The 20,831-nt window shown below is 46.7% G+C and overlaps 1 protein-coding gene across 3 annotated transcripts in view; it reads right to left on the bottom strand.

Annotated features, from left to right (window-relative positions):
- LOC137521836 (anoctamin-7-like) overlaps positions 1–10,059 on the bottom strand; it is a 64,464-nt gene extending 54,405 nt beyond the window's left edge. For all 3 annotated transcript variants that reach the window (XM_068241619.1, XM_068241620.1, XM_068241621.1), the window contains exons 1-5: positions 9,907–10,059; positions 7,010–7,192; positions 3,285–3,384; positions 1,917–2,086; positions 709–816 (exon numbers count right to left, since the gene is read on the bottom strand). In XM_068241619.1, coding sequence (XP_068097720.1) covers positions 709–816; positions 1,917–2,086; positions 3,285–3,384; positions 7,010–7,141 — 510 coding nt within the window. In that variant the 5' untranslated portion in view covers positions 7,142–7,192; positions 9,907–10,059. The remainder of the gene's footprint in view (positions 1–708; positions 817–1,916; positions 2,087–3,284; positions 3,385–7,009; positions 7,193–9,906) is intronic.
- Positions 10,060–20,831: the final 10,772 nt, after the last annotated feature.

The raw sequence follows: 20,831 nt of genomic DNA, 5'->3' as shown, positions 1-20,831 counted from the left end.
GCTAAACGCGGCTGTCAATCACTGCCATGTGGGCCGCGGTGAACTGCACAGACGCAGTAGTTCTGCACCTGTGCAGTTTGCCGCGGCCCACGTGGCCATGATTGACAGCGGCGATTCGCGCAGCCGCAGTAAGGAAGAACGAGAACGGAGGCCGGGACAGCAACGGGGAGCAGAGCGGTTGGCGTGGGACAGTCGGCTGCAAGGGGCTGGAGAGAGCCCCAGGTGAGTAAAGCTCATTTTCAGTGGCGTAGCAATAGGGGGTGCAGAGGTAGCGACCGCATCGGGGCCCTTGGGCCAGAGGGGCCCTCCCTCAAGCACAATATTACCTCTCTATTGGTCCTGTTCTGGTTATGATCACTTCTATAGATGCTTTGAATAGCAGTAATCATTAACAAGCTTTTCCCCATCCCCTTCCTGCTCCTCTGACACTGTAGTTGCCATTGGCAGGTTTTGGTGCACCGTATCAATTGTTATGTATAGAGAGCTTGGGGGGCCCCATGTAAAACTTGCACCGGGGCCCACAGCTCCTTAGCTACGCCACTACTCATTTTACCTAATTTGGCTGATAACTAGTGCTTTAACTAGACTAGCTCCGAGATATCTGCTAATACATCGGAGAGAGGTGGGAGGAGCATTCCTCTGATCTGTTCAGTTCATCCTGTTCCTGTCTCCTCAGCTGTGACCCTTGTCAGCATAATGTGAACTGACCTGTAGAGGCGCTCGCATGCACAGCTCCTCGGCGTAGTACACCAGGATGTCCCAGGGGGCGTTTAGCTTCAGATAATGGATGGACCTCCGCTCACTCAGGGTCTGCTCCTGTGGTGACACAGACAGGAAATAGTATGCTTACACTGGCCAAGCCAATCAGGAACCTTCTTTCATGTAAGAGCTGAAAAATTACTGGTTACTCTAGGCAACCACTCCTCTTATATTTGTCTTAAAGCGGATCCGAGATGAAAAACTAACTATAACAAGCAACTTGTCTATATATCTAATCTAAAGTTTTGAAGTTTTGATAGTTTACACAGAAAATCTAGCTGCAAACACATTCAACAGTTTATGATTATTTATTCCTGTGATACAATGAGGGCGGCCATGTTCTGTTTGTCACAGGCTGAGGGCTGGAGATGCTATCAGCTTGCCTGTGTGTAATGTGACAAATTCAGTACCCTCTCCTCCTCCCTCCTCCCCTCTGTCTCTGAAATCTCTGGCTAGTAACCTCCTCCTGCTCCTGCCCAGACTGAGCTCCCATAAGCCCTTGCTACAGTGCCAAGGCACTCTAAAAAGCTGTGGGCGAGGCTTGTTTCGTTTATAGGGAATTAGAGTATTAAAACAAAACAAAAAAAGTATTTAGCTTGAGGAATGCCCTATAAACTAATGAAAACAACACAATTATGCAATGAGTAAAAGTTTATCTCGGATCCACTTTAAAGAGGAACTGTAGTGACATGTAGTAACATGTAGTAAAATGCAGTAAATTATTGAGATTATGCACTTTTACAGCAATTTTCCTGGTTTCAGCATCAGAAACACTTCCTATATTTATGTATTGCTGTATATTGGTATGAACCAATGCCCTCCCTGTGGAGAGTGGTCTGTACACGCAGATAGGCACCTGGTATAACAATTTATAACTCTTTACTGAAGAAAAACATGCAGAGATAAATCACACAACCATCAGGCAATGCAACTTACTTAGAACAGAGAGGAACACAGCGAGGATACAGGAAATAACAATTCCATGAAAATATTCATCACATTTTACACACAGTGACATCTTGTGGCTGTTTTACTATACTGCAGTTTAGGTAATAATCCTATTGATACTTTCAACACCCTGTTGGGTACAGACAGCTGGGGACTGAGCTTGGGGACAGACATGACAGATCAGCGGTGACTCTATACAATAAGCAGACCTTCTCGCACAGCAGTCCAGCCTTCAGCAGATTGCGATGGAAACGTCGGCGGTAATTGTCGTTGGCCTGCTTCCTCTTGGCTCGCCGGTGCAGCTCCTTCTCTGCCTGCGCGGAACTCTTCAGCTTTGGCTTCTTAGACTGGAGCTTCTCCTCCCAAACCAGCACGAAATCTGCAAGAGACCGCAGGCCCAGATTCACATCACAGGAGCCTTTAGGTACTCCGCCCTACATGAACCTACAAACCCCCGTCCAAACATTACAAGTAGGGCTGGTCAAATCCGGATCCGGGAGAAACCCGGATAGTTGCTATCCGGTTATCTCCCAGTAAACCTGGGCGGGGGGGGGGTCAAGCTTACCTGTTTGACGTCCCTGGCGCCTCCCACGATGCGGTCCATGCGGCGGTCACGTGACTACAAACACTTCCTCCTTCCAGGTTGAAGGAGGAAGTGTTTGTAGTCACGTGATGCGCGTGGAATGCATCGTGGGAGGCGCCAAAGACGGACGAAGAAGACATCAGACAGGTAAGCTTGACCCCCCGCCCAGCCCGCACAGGTTTACTGGGAGATATCCGGATAGCAACTATCCGGGTTTCTCCCGGATCCGGATTTGAGCAGCCTTAATTACAAGTATGCTGGCTGGCCTGCCTTACTTCCCCTGCCCATAATAGGTAGCTACAGGTACCCTCAGTATTAAATACCTAGTATTGCATTTGCCACTGACTGAAGGGAGATTTACCGTAATCAATGGAATGCCAAGAGCTGGGTGAGAAACCTCTCATTGGCTCTCCGATCGGGACTCTGCATAGAGAAGGAGGGAGGATCGGGGAGGGGAGTGGGTCACCTCTCCATCCATTTATTCACAAGTTGTGAAAATATCACCCTAGGAGAAAGGTCAGGGGAGAAGTGAATTGCATAGGGGCCCATGAGCCATATGCAATTCATTTTTTCCTCCTGAACTTTCTCCTAGGAGATCATTTTCATATTCTCTTCAAAACAACTTTTCAGCATTTTACAACTGAAAAAGTATCTAAAAGTTGGTGAAAAAGTACTATCAAAATTACTTTGAGTATTTTCTTGTTTGCTGGTTGTTTAAAAGGCCTTTCATGACAAGGGCCCATAAACCCAAGCCCAAGGGCGTAACTTTTAGCACTTGGCAATTGAAAAAGTACCAAAAAGTAGTTGGTTAAAAAAAGGACTACCAAAATTATGTTGAGTGTTTTTTTGACTTGTTGATGGCATTTTATTAATAAGTTTGCAAATATTACCTAGGCGAAAACTGCATATGTGTGCTTCCTGAGAATATAAAGTTTACCGACATATACTGACTACACGGTACACCTCCTGGGTGCGTGCAGGCGTCAGGTCTTACCGATGGGGGTTTTGCCATCTTTGAAGAAGTTTCCTCTGGCCAGCGGCCTGTACAGATCTTCACACGGGATGTAGATGGGATCTTCATCATCTTCACCAAACTGCATACAGAGGAGAGAAGACATGGCGTGAGAAGAAGCAGCCAACCGCTATCTGCTAAACCCATCCAAACAGCCAGATCTGATCTGTTAGATCAGCAGTACTCTGGTGACAGTAATTACATTGCATCTCTCCCCTCATCTCCCTCGTCTGGGCTGGAAAACTCAAGTAAATCATCATCCAACCGATTACCCGATCAGGTAATTGAGAGCAGAGCTTGGACAAGGTCCTCCAGCACCCAAGGCTGAGACACCAAAGTGCGCCCCTCCATCCCTCCCACCCCAGCTGTCACACACTGATTGCTATTAGACTAAGAGGGCCACAGGGCCCACAACCTCCCCAACACCTTAATCTCTAGTTATCTGGCTTGCAGTCACTGCCATGTATCCCCTTTTCCTATTTCTTTCTGCTTCAAACACAATTGGGAATGACAACTGAATGAATTGTGCGCCCCCTCCTACACTGCGCCCTGAGGCTGGAGCCTCTCCAGCCTATGCCTCGGCCCGGCCCTGATTGAGAGGTTGGGCGCACCATAATACTGTTCACACATGTCCAGACTGCACAACTTCCTTCAGGTTTCTATAAAGATTGATCGGTCGTTAGCACCTGCATATGAGGCAATGTGTCCCAGACTGATCGATATGTACCAGCCTGTCCAATCTTATGATGACCGACAGAATGATTCTCATTCCTCCTTCTCACTCTTCCTCTGCTGCTCCTCTCTGTCAAGCTCTTCATTGGCTGCTAATTAACCAGAGGATCCAGTTCAAACTCCTAACTCCAACCTACAAAGCTCTCCACAATCTCTCCCCCCCATCATCTCCTCCTTAGTTTTCAGATACCAAACCAACCCCAATCTCAGATCTGCACATGACCTTCTATTGTCCTCCTCTAGAATCACCTCCTCGCATTCACATATACAAGATTTCTCATGTGCTTCACTTGGACTCCTTCTCTGGAATCCCCTGCCACATCACATCTGTCACTCTCCAACCTTTGATATCTCACACGTGCCCTCAAAACTTAGTTTTTCCGTCAAGCATACGCTCTACCTAAAGCCCAGTCTACACGAGGCGATCCGGCGGCTCGATTAGCCGCCGGATCGCCTCTTCCGCATCCCCGTGCGTACCCGCCGCGTCCCCGCTCATCCGCGCGTGCGTCGGATTGGATCCGGCCTCGTCCCTGCGCCGCGCCGCTTATCTTTCGCTCGTTTCCCTGCCATTGTCCCCTCGTGGGGAACGAGCAGGGAATCGGCGGTGGCAAAATCGGACCTGACGGATCTTATCAATCGAGCCGCATCGCTCCGTGTAGACGGAGCTTTAGGCCAGTTCCTCTTTTGACCTTGGGCCAAGTTGTACTTACTACCAGATAACCTAAAGCACACTGCCTCTAGGTATATTATATACTACCTATTTCATGTATTGGTGTATACCATTGTCTGCAGAGTAGGGACAAGCAGGGCCGGGCCGAGGCATAGGCTGGAGAGGCTCCAGCCTCAGGGCGCAGTGTTGGAGGGGGTGCACAATTCATTCAGCTGCCATTCCTAATTGTGTTTGAAGCAGAAAGAAATAAGAAAAGGGGATACATGGCAGTGACGGCAAGCCAGATAACTAGATATTAAGGTGTTGGGGAGGTTGTGGGCTCTGTGGCGCCTCTTAGTCTAATAGAAATCAGTGTTTGATGGCAGGGATGGAGGGGCGCACTTTGGTGTCTCAGCCTTGGGTGCTGGAGGACCTTGTCCCAGCTCTGGGGACAAGGTCCTCCAGCACCCAAGGCTGAGACACCAAAGTGCGCCCCTCCATCCCTCCCACCCTAGCCGTCATACACTGATTGCTATTAGACTAAGAGGCGCCACAAAGCCCACAACCTCCCCAACACCTTAATATCTAGTTATCTGGCTTGCCGTCACTGCCATGTATCCCCTTTTCTTATTTATTTCTGCTTTATACACTATTAGGAATGACAGCTGAATGAATTGTGCACCCCCTCCAACACTGCGCCCTGAGGCTGGAGCCTCTCCAGCCTATGCCTCGGCCCGGCCCTGCTTGTATGTATTGTTTTGTACCCTATATTTGTTTCTTACTTTGTAGAGTGCCCTGGAATATTGGCACTTTATACTGTAAATCAATAATAATAATGATTCTATTCCTATCAACAGTCAGTCTAGTTATTTGGATGGGATTGTTTGTGAATTGAGAGTGAATGTTGGATTGTGTGACCATAGCTCCCCCTCTCTCTCACCAGCTCTCTCTCCCTCCCCTCAGCGCCCTCCTCTCATTCTCTCACCCTTCCATCTACTACTACAACTCGTACTTATCGTATGTAACTTGTACCAGGCATGGATTGCTGAATACAGCCCCCCCCCCGACAGTCCCCTGTTAGTTTAGACACATATGGGTGATGTATGTGATTCTCACACAGAGTATGGCAACAATGCTTTAAACTGATCAGTCGTCTAACAGGAAAAAAAAAGCTCAACATAGATCCAGGACTGGCCCTTTTTAATTTGGGATTGGAATCTTTCCACCCATCTCAAAGACATATGTCACCCTGGCAGCTAAAATAGCAATCGCCAGACACTGGAAAGCAGAGCCAAGCCGAGGCAGAGGCGAGAGAGGCCCCAGCCTCAGGGCGCAGTGTAGGAGGGGGCGCACAACTCACTCAGCTATCATTCCCCTATTGTGTTCGAAGCCGAGAGATATAAGAAAAGGGGATACATAGCAGTGACTGCAAGCCATATAACTAGAGATTAAGGTGTTGGGGGCCCTGGGGTGCCTCTTAGTCTAATAGCAATCAGTGTGTGACGGCTGGGGTGGGAGGGATGGAGGGGTGCACTTTGGTGTCTCACCCTTAGGTGCTAGAGGACCTTGTCCCGACTCTGCTGGACAGACCCTGATACGCCTTCACTAGATGAAATACTGTGAAGTACTCAAAACCAACTTTAACTATGAACATGTATTTGCTAATCTACAACATGACTAGAAAATTCACATATGTATGGGAACTCTGGAGTAATGAGAATTAATGGGGAGAGAGTGTTGTATCCAATGAGCAGCAGCTAAAGAAACTAATTTATTCCTCTAATTGTAAATGTTCATTTCTAAATTACTGACATAAATTGGAAGGATAGATCTTTGAAGTGAAATGAAGCTCATGATAACTTAGATCTGTATTGTAATATTTTCATTACTCTTAAAGAGGAACTCCAGTGAAAATATTGTAACAAAAAAGTGCTTTATTTTTACAATAATTATGTATAAATGATTTAGTCAGTGTTTGCTCATTGTAAAATCTTTCCTCTTCCTGATTTACATTCTGACATTTATCACATGGTGACATCTTTGATGTATATGTTGATGTATATTTCGAGACAAGATTTCTGATAAGTTTATCCATACTGTATTCAAGATTTGTAAACCATGTAAACTAGACATATGGATTTTATGTTGTTTATTACTTAAAATTGGTGGCACGTTGTGGAGCTGTATATGTTGTATTTTTTTCTTTTTTTAAAATTCAATAAATTTCAACTGTTAAAAAAAATGGTGGTACATTCCCAAAGTTTTCTGAAACCAACAATGTGTACCATATTTCCACCTAATACAAATGTTTTGAAATGATTCTCACACAGTCTATGGTGCCATCTCCATTGGGCAGCAATCCTGGTGAGTCTCCAAGAAGTTCAGTTCCATCTCTTTCCAAGTCTACCAAGGAACTGGTGTCCAGATCCGACCAGTCTGATAGCTTCCTCCGAAACATTCCTGCCAGACTTTACATCGCCCGGAAAGGGGGGGGGGGGGTTAAGGCAGTCTAAGGAGACAGAAGAAAGGGTCAGAGGTTAGAATAGATATGAGGAAGGAATCATGATGAAGGTTAGGTGATTGGGAAGGTTAGCATGCCTTCCAACTATCTAAGGCAAGAGTGAGGGACACTTCACTTGTAAAACATATTGGAGCAATGGAATACCCTGACCACACCTCCAGCCACCCCCTCAAAACACCTGTAGTCACGCCTTAGTCATATCTCCAACCACACCCTCAACACTCCTCTAGTCATGCCTTCATTACATCTCCAACCACACCCTCAACACACCTCCAGCCACCCCCTCAACATTCTTCCAGTCCCCCTTCATCACACCTACAATCCCACCCTCAACACACCTCCGGCCACACCTTCGCCACACATCTAAACACTCCCTCAACACAACTCTAGTCTCACCCTCAACACACTTCCAGTCACACCCTTAATACATATCCAGCCACACCCTCAACACACCTCCAGTCACACCAGCAACATTCTTCCAGTCCCCCCTTCATCACACCTCCAATCCCACCCTCAACACACCTCCAGTCACACCCTCAACATTCTTCCAGTCCCCCTTTCATCACACCTACAATCCCACCCCAAACACACCTCCAGCCACACCTTCGCCACACATCCAAACACTCCCTCACCACACTTCCAGTCACACCCCCAATACACATCCAGCCGCACTCTCACCACACATCCAGGCACTCCCTCAACTCACCTCTAGTCCCACCCTCAACACACTTCCAGTCACACCCTCAATACATATCCAGCCACACCCTCAACACACCTTCAGTCACGCCTTCATCACGCTGCCAGTTACTCCTTCATCAATCCTCCATTGGCTATTTCATCATACCACCAGTCAAGCATGCCATAAAAAATGAATGCATATTTAAGAAGTGGGGTGCCTAAAAGGAAATGAGGGTCTGCATGCCTGAGTAGGGGCTGTCTGATGCTAAATGAAAGGCTGTTGGCTGTTTATGTTTCTTTTAGGGGAAACTGATTCTTTTATGTGAAGGGGAGGTGTGGGTCAGAGCCGGATCATCCACAAGGCAACCTAGGCAGGTGCCTACGGTCTGAAGAGAGACTAAGGGCCTGGTTAACATTGGCCATCAAGGGTAGGCCCAAAGTTTTTACGTAAGTAATTACGCGTAAAATTACGCGTAAGTGTTCATAAAATTACGCATACCTAGCAATTACGGTAGACAGTGTAATTACGATACCACTTAACTGCTTACACGTAAATAATTACGCGTAAGACCGTAAGTTACGCGTAAATTTACATTGAATTACGATGCGTAATTTCGGCCCAGCACTGGTGGGGATTGACACTTATATTAACGTGCCCTGAATCATCTCAGACCCTAGAAATGTCCTGAGGAAGCGCTCTTTTGTCTGAGTGCGAAACAGCTGTCGACTGTTCTTTTCTGCTTGTCCCTCTCTCTCCTGGCACCTGCAGCCTTTGAAGCCTCATATCAGTTTTTAATCATTTGCAATAAAGGTCTTTTTACTGGATGTGCCCAGCCGCTTTCATCTACTTTAGTACTCAGACCCTAGAAATATCCTTAACTTGTCCTGACAGAAGGGTGAGAATAGAAGGACAGGACTGAGTGGTAAGATTGAGATCAGGAATATGGGGTGACATATAAAGGGGTACAGGAAGGTAGAGGTGGCGGATGAGAGAGAGGGTCTTGTTATCAGTGTGTTGGCAGAGAGTGGGGGGGGGGGGGAGGGGGGCTGACAGTTGACTGACAGGTGCTACTGAAGGATACAGGGACACAAGACAGTGACAGCTGATAAAGTAGGATGATGGGAAAGGAGACTGACACAGCATGGTGACAGAAGAATGATAGGAAATAAAGTGAAAAGGGAAGGTTATACCAGAGAGTGATGGGTCCGAGGGTAACTAAGGTAACTAAGTATGCTTAGGAGCCAGAGGCTGACACAAGCGTGACAGATGACACTGGAGGGGGGGTGGAATTAGGCAGCTGGAGTGGCAGACAAGGGGGATGCAGGAGGGTGACAGTAGTGAAAGTGATACAGGAGGAGCAGAGGATGACACAGGACTGTAAGAGGTGACACTGGAGGGAGACAGGAATGAGGAAGGTAAAGTAACAGAAGAGGGTAACACAGGAGGGTTGAGAGGACAGATAGATAGGAATGAGGCAGCTGGAGTGGCAGACATGGGGGATACAGGAGGGTGACAGGAGTGAAAGTAATACAGGAGGGTGTTGAGGTGAGAGAGGGTGACACAAGAGTGTGACAGCTGACACTGGGGTGAGACTGAGGCAAGAGGAGTGACACAGGAGGGGGCACAGGAGGGTGATGGGACTGACAGTGATACAGGAGGGTTGGGAAGCAGAGGGTGACACAGGAGGGGGGCACAGGAGTGTGATAGGACTGACAATGATACAGGAGGGTTGGGAAGCAGAGGGTGACACATGAGGGGGGCACAGGAGGGTGATAGGACTGACAGTGATACAGGAGGGTTGGGAAGCAGAGGGTGACACATGAGGGGGGCACAGGAGGGTGATAGGACTGACAGTGATACAGGAGGGTTGGGAAGCAGAGGGTGACACATGAGGGGGGCACAGGAGGGTGATAGGACTGACAGTGATACAGGAGGGTTGGGAAGCAGAGGGTGACACAGGAGGGAGATGGAAATGAAATGTGTAGAGGGATACAGGGGGAGTCCGTACATTTGCAACCCTTACCTGATCTCCGGTGCTGGCAGGCCTATGTGCGGAGCAGCTGCTGCAGTGTGATCCCCAGAGGGAAGGGGTGCAGCATCCTCTCTCCTCCCTCCACATTACAGCATCAATCTGATGGGGAGGGGAGGCTGCTGTACCGAGGATGCTGAGCAATGCACTGCCTGTATACAAGGACCTGCCTGTATATACCATCCATATACCCTGACCTGCCTGTATATACTATTCATTTATACCAACCGACCTGCCTGTATATACCATCCATATACCCTGACCTGCCTGTATATACCATTCATATACCCTGACCTGCCTGTATATACCATTCATATACCCTGTCCTGCCTGTATATACCATTCATATACACCGACCTGCGTGTATATACCATTCATATACCCTGACCTGCCTGTATATACCATTCATATACCCTGACCTGCCTGTATATACCATTCATATACCCTGACCTGCCTGTATATACCATTCATATACACCGACCTGCCTGTATATACCATCCATATACCCTGACCTACCTGTATATAAGACTTATATACACTGACCTGCCTGTATATACCATCCATATACACTGACCGACCTGCTTGTATATACCATCCATATACACCGATCTGCCTGTATATACCATTCATATACACCGACTGAACTGCCTGTATATACCATTCATATACACTGACCTGCCTGTATATACCATCCATATACACTGACCTGCCTGTATATTATACCATCCATATACACCGATCTGCCTGTATATACCATTCATATACACCGACTGAACTGCCTGTATATACCATCCATACACCCTGACCTGCCTGTATATACCATCAATATACACTGACCTGACTGTATATACCATCCATATATACCGACCTGCCTGTATATACCACTCATATACCCTGACCTGCCTGTATATACCATCCATATACACCGACCTGCCTGTATATACCATCCATATACCCTGACCTGCCTGTATATACCATTCATATACACCGACCTGCCTGTATATACCACTCATATACACTGACCTGCCTGTATACACTATCCATATACACTGACCTGCCTGTATGTACCATCCATATACACCGACCGACCTGCCTGTATACATTATCCATATACACTGACCTGCCTGTATATATCACCCATATACACCGACCTGCCTGTATATACCATTCATATACACTGACCTGCCTGTATATACCATCCATATACACTGACCTGCCTGTGTATACAATCCATATACCCTAGCCTGCCTTTATATACCATTCATATACACTGACCGACCTGCCTGTATATACCATCCATATACACTGACCTGCCTGTATATACCATCCATATACACCGACCTGCCTGTATATACCATTCATATACGCCGACTGACCTGCCTGTATACACTATCCATATACACTGACCTGCCTGTATATACCATCCATATACACCGACCGACCTGCCTGTATACATTATCCATATACACTGACCTGCCTGTATATATCACCCATATACACCGACCTGCCTGTATATACCATTCATATACACTGACCTGCCTGTATATACCATCCATATACACTGACCTGCCTGTATATACAATCCATATACCCTAGCCTGCCTTTATATACCATTCATATACACTGACCGACCTGCCTGTATATACCATCCATATACACTGACCTGCCTGTATATACCATCCATATACACCGACCTGCCTGTATATACCATTCATATACGCCGACTGACCTGCCTGTATATACCATTCATATACACTGACCGACCTACCTGAATACACTATCCATACACCCTGACCTGCCTGTATATACCATCAATATACACTGACCTGACTGTATACCATCCATATATACCAACCTGCCTGTGTATACCACTCATATACCCTGACCTGCCTGTATATACCATTCATATACCCTGACCTGCCTGTATATACCATTCATATATACCGACCGACCTGCCTGTATACACTATCCATATGCACTGACCTGCCTATATATACCATTCATATACACTGACCTGCCTGTGTATACAATACATATACCCTAACCTGCCTTTATATACCATCCATATACACTGACCTGCCTGTATATACCATCCATATACACCAATCTGCCTGTATATACCATCCATATACACCGACCTGCCTGTATACAACATCCATATACACTGACCTGCCTGTATATACCATTCATATACACTGACCGACCTACCTGTATACACTATCCATACACCCTGACCTGCCTGTATATACCATTCATATACACTGACCGACCTACCTGTATACACTATCCATACACCCTGACCTGCCTGTATATACCATCAATATACACTGACCTGCCTGTATATACCATCCATATATACCGACCGGCCTGTATATACCATTCATATACCCTGACCTGCCTGTATATACCATTCATATACACTGACCTGCCTGTATATACCATTCATATACCCTGACCTGCCTGTATATACCATTCATATACACCGACCTGCCTGTATATACCATCCATATACCCTGACCTACCTGTATATAAGACTTATATACACTGACCTGCCTGTATATACCATTCATATACCCTGACCTGCCTGTATATACCATTCATATACCCTGATCTTCCTGTATATACCATTCATATATACCGACCGACCTGCCTGTATACACTATCCATATACACTGACCTGCCTGTATATACCATCCATATACACTGACCTGCCTGTATATACCATCCATATACACCGACCTGCCTGTATATACCATTCATATACACCGACCTGCTTGTATATACCATCCATGTTCCCTGACCTGCCTGTATATACCAATTATATACACCGACCTGCTTGTATATACCATCCATGTTCCCTGACCTGCCTGTATATACAATTCATATATACCGACCGACCTTCCTGTATACACTATCCATATGCACTGAACTGCCTGTATATACCATCCATATACACCGACCTGCCTGTATATACCATCCATATACACCGACCTGCCTGTATATACCATCTATATACCCTGATCTACTTGTATAATGGAACACTGACAAAGGCATACAGATGGTACACTGTGCCTTTTTTATACTTACCTGGGGCTTCCTCCTGCCCCAAGAGGTCTGTAGCCTCCCTCGCCGTCCTCTACGGCCCATCCATTCACTAGATATCCTTGTCGGTAATTCAGTCATTCCCCTTTAGTGGTGGGCCTCGACGCATGTGCAGCTCAGCCACACGTGTGCCCCCTGCTGCGCTCCTGTGCCTGGGAGCGCGACAGGGCTGCACATGCGGCTGGATTGCACATGCACAGGAGAGCGCGGCCCACTGGATTACAGACGAGAATATCTAGTGAATGTAGAGGCTGGAGAGGATGGCGGGGGCGGCCATGAATCTAATGGGGCTGGAGGAAGCCCCGGGAGGTATAAATAAATGCATTGGGGCCATCTCAGGTTCCCTTAAAGCCTTCCAGGTGGGAGCATCTAAGCGTTATGGCATGGCGCTCAAACTGTCCATGTCTCACAGGCATACAGTAGCGTGGCCAGTATGACTCCCTTGTACACCTTCAGCTATGTGGTCAGTTTGACATCTCTCCTCCCCCACACTGACTTCCTAGGCCATCCAAATGCAGAGCTTGCCTTGCTGATGCGTGTGTCCACCTCAAAATCACTGTTCACAGACAGTGGCGCAGCTAGCGATTATGGCGCCCCATAGCAAAACTGCCATGGGGCCTCTTATGTACATAGGTCCCAACTGTCCCTCTTTTGGGGGGACAGTCCCTCTTTGGGAGCCCTGTCCCTCTTCCCTCCTCATTTGTCCCTCTTGCTATGAAAATATATTCATTTTTCTACCATAAAATGTGTTTGACTCTAAACTTTATTCCCATCCTTTAAATTGACATATTACTAATTTTAAAATGTTACTATGAAGGAAAATGAACCAGGATAGAAAGGACCAGAGTGGTTTGAATTATAAAACAACGCATTTTTCTTATGAAAACTTTAGAGTATGTGTGACTAGGGGTGTGACTGGGGCATGGTCAGGGGTGTGGCGGGGGCGTGGCTTAAGTGTCCCTTTTTCTCATCTCAAAGTTGGGAAGTGTGTGCTCTTAAAGGGAACCAGAGACGAAGCACCCTTGTGTATTTTACCATATATATCAGTAAGAACATTAGAGAAAACACTTACCATGCTCTCTGTTTCATCCTCACTGCTAAAAGTGTCTGTTATCAGCTGTGATATGAATCCCGGACTGAGCCCTTCAGTCTGGCTTTGCAGGGAATAATTATAGCTGAGTCATTATAGCAGAGCCACAAGGGGGCAGGCTTGGGCTTGGAAAGACACCAGAGAAGACAGACTCAGCTATAATCTTTCTGTAGTAAAGCTAGACTGAGTGCTCAGTTGGGGATTCTTATCGGAGGTGATAACAGTCAGATTAAACAGAGAACAGTGAAACAAAGATCAGATTAGGTGTTTACTGTCATGTTCCCACTGATTTATAAGGTAAAATACATGAGGGTGCTTCATCTCTGGTTCTCTTTAAGCAATGCCACCTGCCCCTACCCTACGGATACGAGTTAACTGAGCAATTAAAATTTCCATGCAATCTACACTGCATATAGTCCATGGGCACTTAGACGAATGCATAAGGTGGAGGAACACAAGAAAGCTAATGGTGAATCAAGTACCACCTGGGCCCTCTCTGCTCCAGGGCCCCATAGCAGCTGCTACGGCTGATCTGGCTTTTGCTACGCCGTTGTTCACAGATCTGCAGAGGGAGCTGCCAAAGAGGAATGTGAAATTGTCAACGACCTTCAGGATTTATTTTTTTCTGTTTCCTTGCATACACTCAGCATTAATAATCGCTTTGTCCCAACCCTAGACTGACTTCATCAGGGCTTTCCCGATGTTATGAAATCATGGTTAGCAGTATATATTAATATTTATTTTGTCTTATACATTTACAACAAATTATGGCTCATATGAATTTATTACATAATTTACCACCTGTCAGGTTGTGTCCAAATAGCTTAAAGCGGAACTGTAGATACAAATTACACATATTGTTTCACTTACCTGGAGCTTCCCCAAGCCCCCAGCAGTCGTCCTGTCCCGCCCTGCTCCTTGACAAGCCTCCGTTTCCCGCCACCAGCTACTTTTGGTTTCGCCGCCGGACCACTGCGCCTGTGCGGCTCTGGTCACGCATATCCTTTCTTCGCGTTCCTCGCTATTGCAGAGGGGAACGCGGAGAATGGATACGCTTGGCAGGGCTGCGCTGGCCTCCACTTACAAGTCGAGGTACGGAACGGAGCGGCAGCGGGGGAACAGAAACTCGTGGAGACTCGGCGCGGGACAGGATAGCTGCTGGGGGCTTGCAGAAGACCCAGGTAAGTGAAACAATGTGTTAAATTTGTATCTACAGTTCCGCTTTAAAGTGAACCTGAGGTGAGAGTTTTATATAGGCTGCCACGTTTATTTCCTGTTAAGCAATACCAGTTGCCTGGCTGTCCTGCTGATCCTCTTCCTCCTTCCTCCCTCCAGGGGCTTTGAACCCCATAGTGTGTCCAAACATTTTAAGCTAAAACATAATAGTGACCCTACCCAACACAGGTTTATGGGTATTGAGAAGTGGGCCCCTAAGTGGCGGGGATCGAGTAAACAGAGGGACATTTGACAGGCTGAAGGTAAATGGATATATCAGCTAGGGACTTTTGCCCCTGCAGGTATGAACATAGAGTTTGATCTAAACTGCTTAATTTATAATGATTAGTTAGCCGAGGGGACATCAGTTTGTTATAAGGAAGAGGGTGGATTTTGATAGGAACACTCTAGGTAAGTATTTGTTGTAGGGCAAGGTCCAACATCATATATCTAAATTATCTATTTAGTGGCAACTATTAACTAATTAATTATTGGTGTAACTATAGTGGCACTGATTAGAATTATTAATGATTAAAATTGGGAACATCAGCAGTGTATATATATATTGTGTGAGCTGCACTATGATCTTCCGCCACAAGATGGCAGTTATTTATTCAAATGGATGGTGCAGGCGCAGTTTAGTTAATAATGGATTAACCTGATTAGTTTAGTAGTAAGTTTTAGGGGATATTTTATGTAATATTATGTAGACACCATTACTGTATTTCTATTATGGTTTTAAATGGTCTTGTGCAGGATGTCACATCGGTGTCTCACGAGGCAGCGCCGACAGGTGACATATGGGGGAGACGTCATGAAGGGAGGGGAGGAATAAATAGCGGCTTGCGTACTGGCCACGCTAACCCCTGATGAGTCTGTTTTGATGACAAAACGCGTAGGGAGGCACCAGTAGGCCTGACGCAGACACGTCCCCTAGGCAGCGGTGGGTAGTGAGCGGGAGCCCGGAGTAGCGTGGGGTTTCTGGAGAGCGGGATGCCGCGTGGAAGCCAGGAATAAACCTACAAGGGCCTTAGGAGCACCGCTCTGACATGCTTTATACCTCTTGCACCAATACTCTGAGCAGCAACATGAAGGTTCCCCTGCTCATTGGTTATCTTTCAAAGAATTTTGAACTGTTTTCTTTCTTAAAGAGAATCTGTATTGTTAAAATCGCACAAAAGTAAACATACCAGTGTGTTAGGGGACATCTCCTATTACCGTCTGTCACAATTTCGCCGCTCCCCGCCGCATTAAAAGTGGTTAAAAACAGTTTTAAAAAGTTTGTTTATAAACAAACAAAATGGCCACCAAAACAGGAAGTAGGTTGATGTACAGTATGTCCACACATAGAAAATACATTCATACACAAGCAGGCTGTATACAGCCTTCCTTTTGAATCTCAAGAGATCATTTGTGTGTTTCTTTCCCCCTTCTGCTCTCATGCACTGAAGTTTCAGGCTGCTTGTTTCTTCCTGCAAACAGCTTTGCCTTTGTCTGTAATTCCTCAGTATGTGAAAGCCCAGCCAGCTCAGAGGACGATTTATCCAGCTTGTAAAAGATAAGAGAGAAGAGAGAAGCTGCCCTAATCTAAATAATACACAGGCAGTGTGCAGAGAGGGGCCTGGAAGGGGGAGTTCATAGCAGAGCCACAACACTGAAGAACTTGGCAGCCTTCCAGACACAGGCCGACAAGTCTGACAGGGGAAAGATACATTGATTTATTACAGAGACAGTGATAGCAGAAAGTTCTGCAGTTAGCCAGAACACATTAGAATAGCTTTTGGAACTTGTAGGATGATAAAAAACAGGATGCAATTTTTGTTACGGAGTCTCTTTAAGGAGGCTCACTAAAATCTTTCATGATCTATTTCTCCCTATTACTATCGAACAGTACAACAGCACTATTTGATCACTTTCAAAAATTCCCTGCTCAGGGGCGTAACAATAGGGGCTACAGCCCCTGCACCCGCGTGGCTCTCCCCTTCAGCTTCAATAAGCATGTGTGCAGGCGGCGGGCAGCGGCAGATAGACATACCTTCCTTGCGTTCCACCGCGGATGGTCCTCGCTCTAGTGTCTGACGCTACTTCCTGTATAAACAGGAAGTAGCGCCAGACAGTAGAGCGAGGACCATCTGCCGCCTGCACACATGCTTATTGAAGCTGAAGGGGAATGCAGAGGGGAGAGCTCGAGGTGAAGGGGGGGGGGGGGGACCGTCCCCCCTTTCCGCCGAGTGTGGCCATGGCTTTCCCCTCATGCTGCAATCCCTCCAGCCCCCCAAAACGGCCCTGAGCAGGCACCAGGGGAGGGGGGGGAAGCGGTCAGAATCTCTGCAGGAGGGCCCGGTGGCTGCTAGTTAAGCCCCTGTCCCTGCTGTAAACTATTGGAAATTGATGTGCAGTGTTTGGTAGGAATCGGAATGGATTCCTTTCAGAAAAGATCTATATGTGTATGGTCAGCTTAAAGGGGAACTTCAGCCTAAATAAACATACTGTCATTGAGTTACAATAGTTATGTTAATTAAAATAGAGGTAATATAATCTCTTACCCAGCCTGTTTTAAAAGAATAGGCAAATGTTTGTGATTTCATGGGGGCAGCCATCTTTTTCATGGGGGCAGCCATCTTTTTAGTTGAAAGGAGGTGACAGGGAGCATGAGACACAGTTCCAACTGTCCTGTATCCTGATCACCCCTCCCAGCTGCGCGCGCTAGGCTTCAAATCTCAAATTCAAAATTTAAAAAACAAATTTGCGCCAAAACAGCAGAAGTAGAACAACAACATAGGAAATCCCATCATGCTTTGCACAGCATCAGGGAAAAAATGCCCAGGCACTTTTCTTCTGTGCAGCTAAAAATGAGGCTTGGGTAAGAAAAACAAAGTTCTGATGCTGTGAAACTGTTAAAGAAACACCAAGCCTTTTCCGTGCTGCTGAGTAGATTTTTAGTCTGGAGGTTCACTTTAAAAATAGTAATGCAAAGACTGTACTGCAGTATACACAATTCCTAAATTCTGTATTCATTTTGAACTGCAGTAATTAAAAACAAATGAAGAAGACAAACTTACTGTATCTTAATGTAACCCAGTTTTATCACTATATGCAGTATATTGTATTGTAGAAATTACTGTGAATCCTGCAAGTTTGGGATTTTTTTTTCTGGTTGCTTGAGAGTTTTGGATAACTGAGACATTAATGTATAGGTTTGGGCTAAACAGTTCTTCTTCCTTTACACTACACTACACTATCGTCACTCACCAGGTATAAACTCAACACAGTCCATTATCTGTGTTTACAATACCCATAAGATAAGACAGGTTGGCACGTTTTGAACTTAATAGCTCTTAGTCACAACCGAAACAATATTGCAATGACAGAACATTTACGTAGCATGTCAATGAGTAATCTCTATACTCATTAAACGTCACATATCATATTTACAGGGAAACTAATGACGTGTGAGCTAGCCTATACAGTACAACAAAAACAAAAGAAATAAAGTAAAATGCTAAACTAAAGGCACGTGCAATTATTCCGCCCAGGTATCGTCCAAACTTGGTCTGTTAGTTGCCTGGGGGGAGGGTTATTAGTTGCCCATGCGGGGGGTTATTAGTTGCCCGGGAGGAGGTTATTAGTTGCCCGGGAAGGAGGGGTATTAGTTGCCTGGGCGAAGTTATTAGTTGCCTGGGGGGAGGTTATTAGTTGCCCGGGAGGAGGGTTGTTACTAGTTGCATCATTGCATGGGAGGGTTATTAGTTGCCTGGGGGGAGGTTATTAGTTGCCTGGGATGGAGGGTTATCAGTTGCCCTGGAGGAGGGTTATTAGTTGCCTGGGGGGAGGTATTAGTTGCCCTGGAAGAGGGTTATTAGTTGCCCTGGAGGATGGTTATTAGTTTCCTGGGGGAGGTATTATATGCCTGGGAGGAGGGTTATTAGTTGCCTGGGGGGAGGTATTAGTTGCCCGGGAGGAGGGTTATTAGTTGCCCTGGAGGAGGGTTATTAGTTGCCTGGGGGGAGGTATTAGTTGCCCTGGAAGAGGGTTTATTAGTTGCCCTGGAGGATGGTTATTAGTTTCCTGGGGGGAGGTATTAGTTGCCTGGGGGGAGGTTATTAGTTGCCTGGGGGAAGTTATTAGTTGCCTGGGAGGAGGGTTATCAGTTGCCCTGGAGGAGGGTTATTAGTTGCCTGGGGGGAGGTATTAGTTGCCCTGGAAGAGGGTTATTAGTTGCCCTGGAGGATGGTTATTAGGTTCCTGGGGGGAGGTATTATATGCCCGGGAGGAGGGTTATTAGTTGCCTGGGGGGAGGTATTAGTTGCCCGGGAGGAGGGTTATTAGTTGCCCTGGAGGAGGGTTATTAGTTGCCTGGGGGGAGGTATTAGTTGCCCGGGAGGAGGGTTATTAGTTGCCTGGGGGAAAGGTTATTAGTTGCCTGGGGAAGAGGGTTATTAGTTGCCTGGGGGATGGTTATTAGTTGTCCTGGAGGAGGGTTATTAGTTGCCCAGGGGGAGGTTATTAGTTGCCTGGGGAGAGGTTATTAGTTGCCTGGGGGGAGGTATTAGTTGCCCGGGAGGAGGGTTATTAGTTGCCTGGGGGGGTTATTAGTTGCCTGGGGGAGGTTATTAGTTGCCCGGGGGGAGGTTATTAGTTGCCTGGGGGGAGGTATTAGTTGCCCGGCAGGAGGGTTATTAGTTGCCCAGGAGGAGGGTTATTAGTTGCCTGGGGGGAGGTATTAGTTGCCCGGGAGGAGGGTTATTAGTTGTCCTGGAGGAGGGTTATTAGTTGCCTGGGAGGAGGGTTATTAGTTGCCTGGGGAGAGGTTATTAGTTGCCTGGGGGGAGGTATTAGTTGCCCGGGAGGAGGGTTATCAGTTGCCCTGGAGGAGGGTTATAAGTTGCCTGGGGGAAGTTATTAGTTGCCTGGGGGGAGGTTATTAGTTGCCTGGGGGAAGTTATTAGTTGCCTGGGGGGAGGTTATTAGTTGCCCGGGAGGAGGGTTGTTACTAGTTGCATGGGAGGGTTATTAGTTGCCTGGGGGGAGGTTATTAGTTGCCTGGGAAGGAGGTTTATTAGTTGCCTGGAGGAAGTTATTAGTTGCCTGGGGGGAGGTTATTAGTTGCCTGGGGGGAGGTTATTAGTTGCCCGGGAGGAGGGTTATCAGTTGCCCTGGAGGAGGGTTATTAGTTGCCTGGGGGGAGGTATTAGTTGCCCTGGAGGAGGGTTATTAGTTGCCCTAGAGGATGGTTATTAGTTGCCTGGGGGGAGGTATTATTTGCCCGGGAGGAGGGTGATTAGTTGCCTGGGGGGAGGTATTAGTTGCCCGGGAGGAGGGTTATTAGTTGCCCTGGAGGAGGGTTATTAGTTGCCTGGGGGGAGGTATTAGTTGCCCGGGAGGAGGGTTATTAGTTGCCTGGGGGAAAGGTTATTAGTTGCCTGGGGAAGAGGGTTATTAGTTGCCTGGGGGATGGTTATTAGTTGTCCTGGAGGAGGGTTATTAGTTGCCCAGGGGGAGGTTATTAGTTG

The sequence above is a fragment of the Hyperolius riggenbachi genome, chromosome 6, assembly GCF_040937935.1.
Source record: "Hyperolius riggenbachi isolate aHypRig1 chromosome 6, aHypRig1.pri, whole genome shotgun sequence".
NCBI lineage: Eukaryota > Metazoa > Chordata > Amphibia > Anura > Hyperoliidae > Hyperolius > Hyperolius riggenbachi.
The sequence above is the reverse complement of the archived record's forward strand: the minus strand, read 5'-3'. Positions and strand labels throughout refer to the sequence as shown.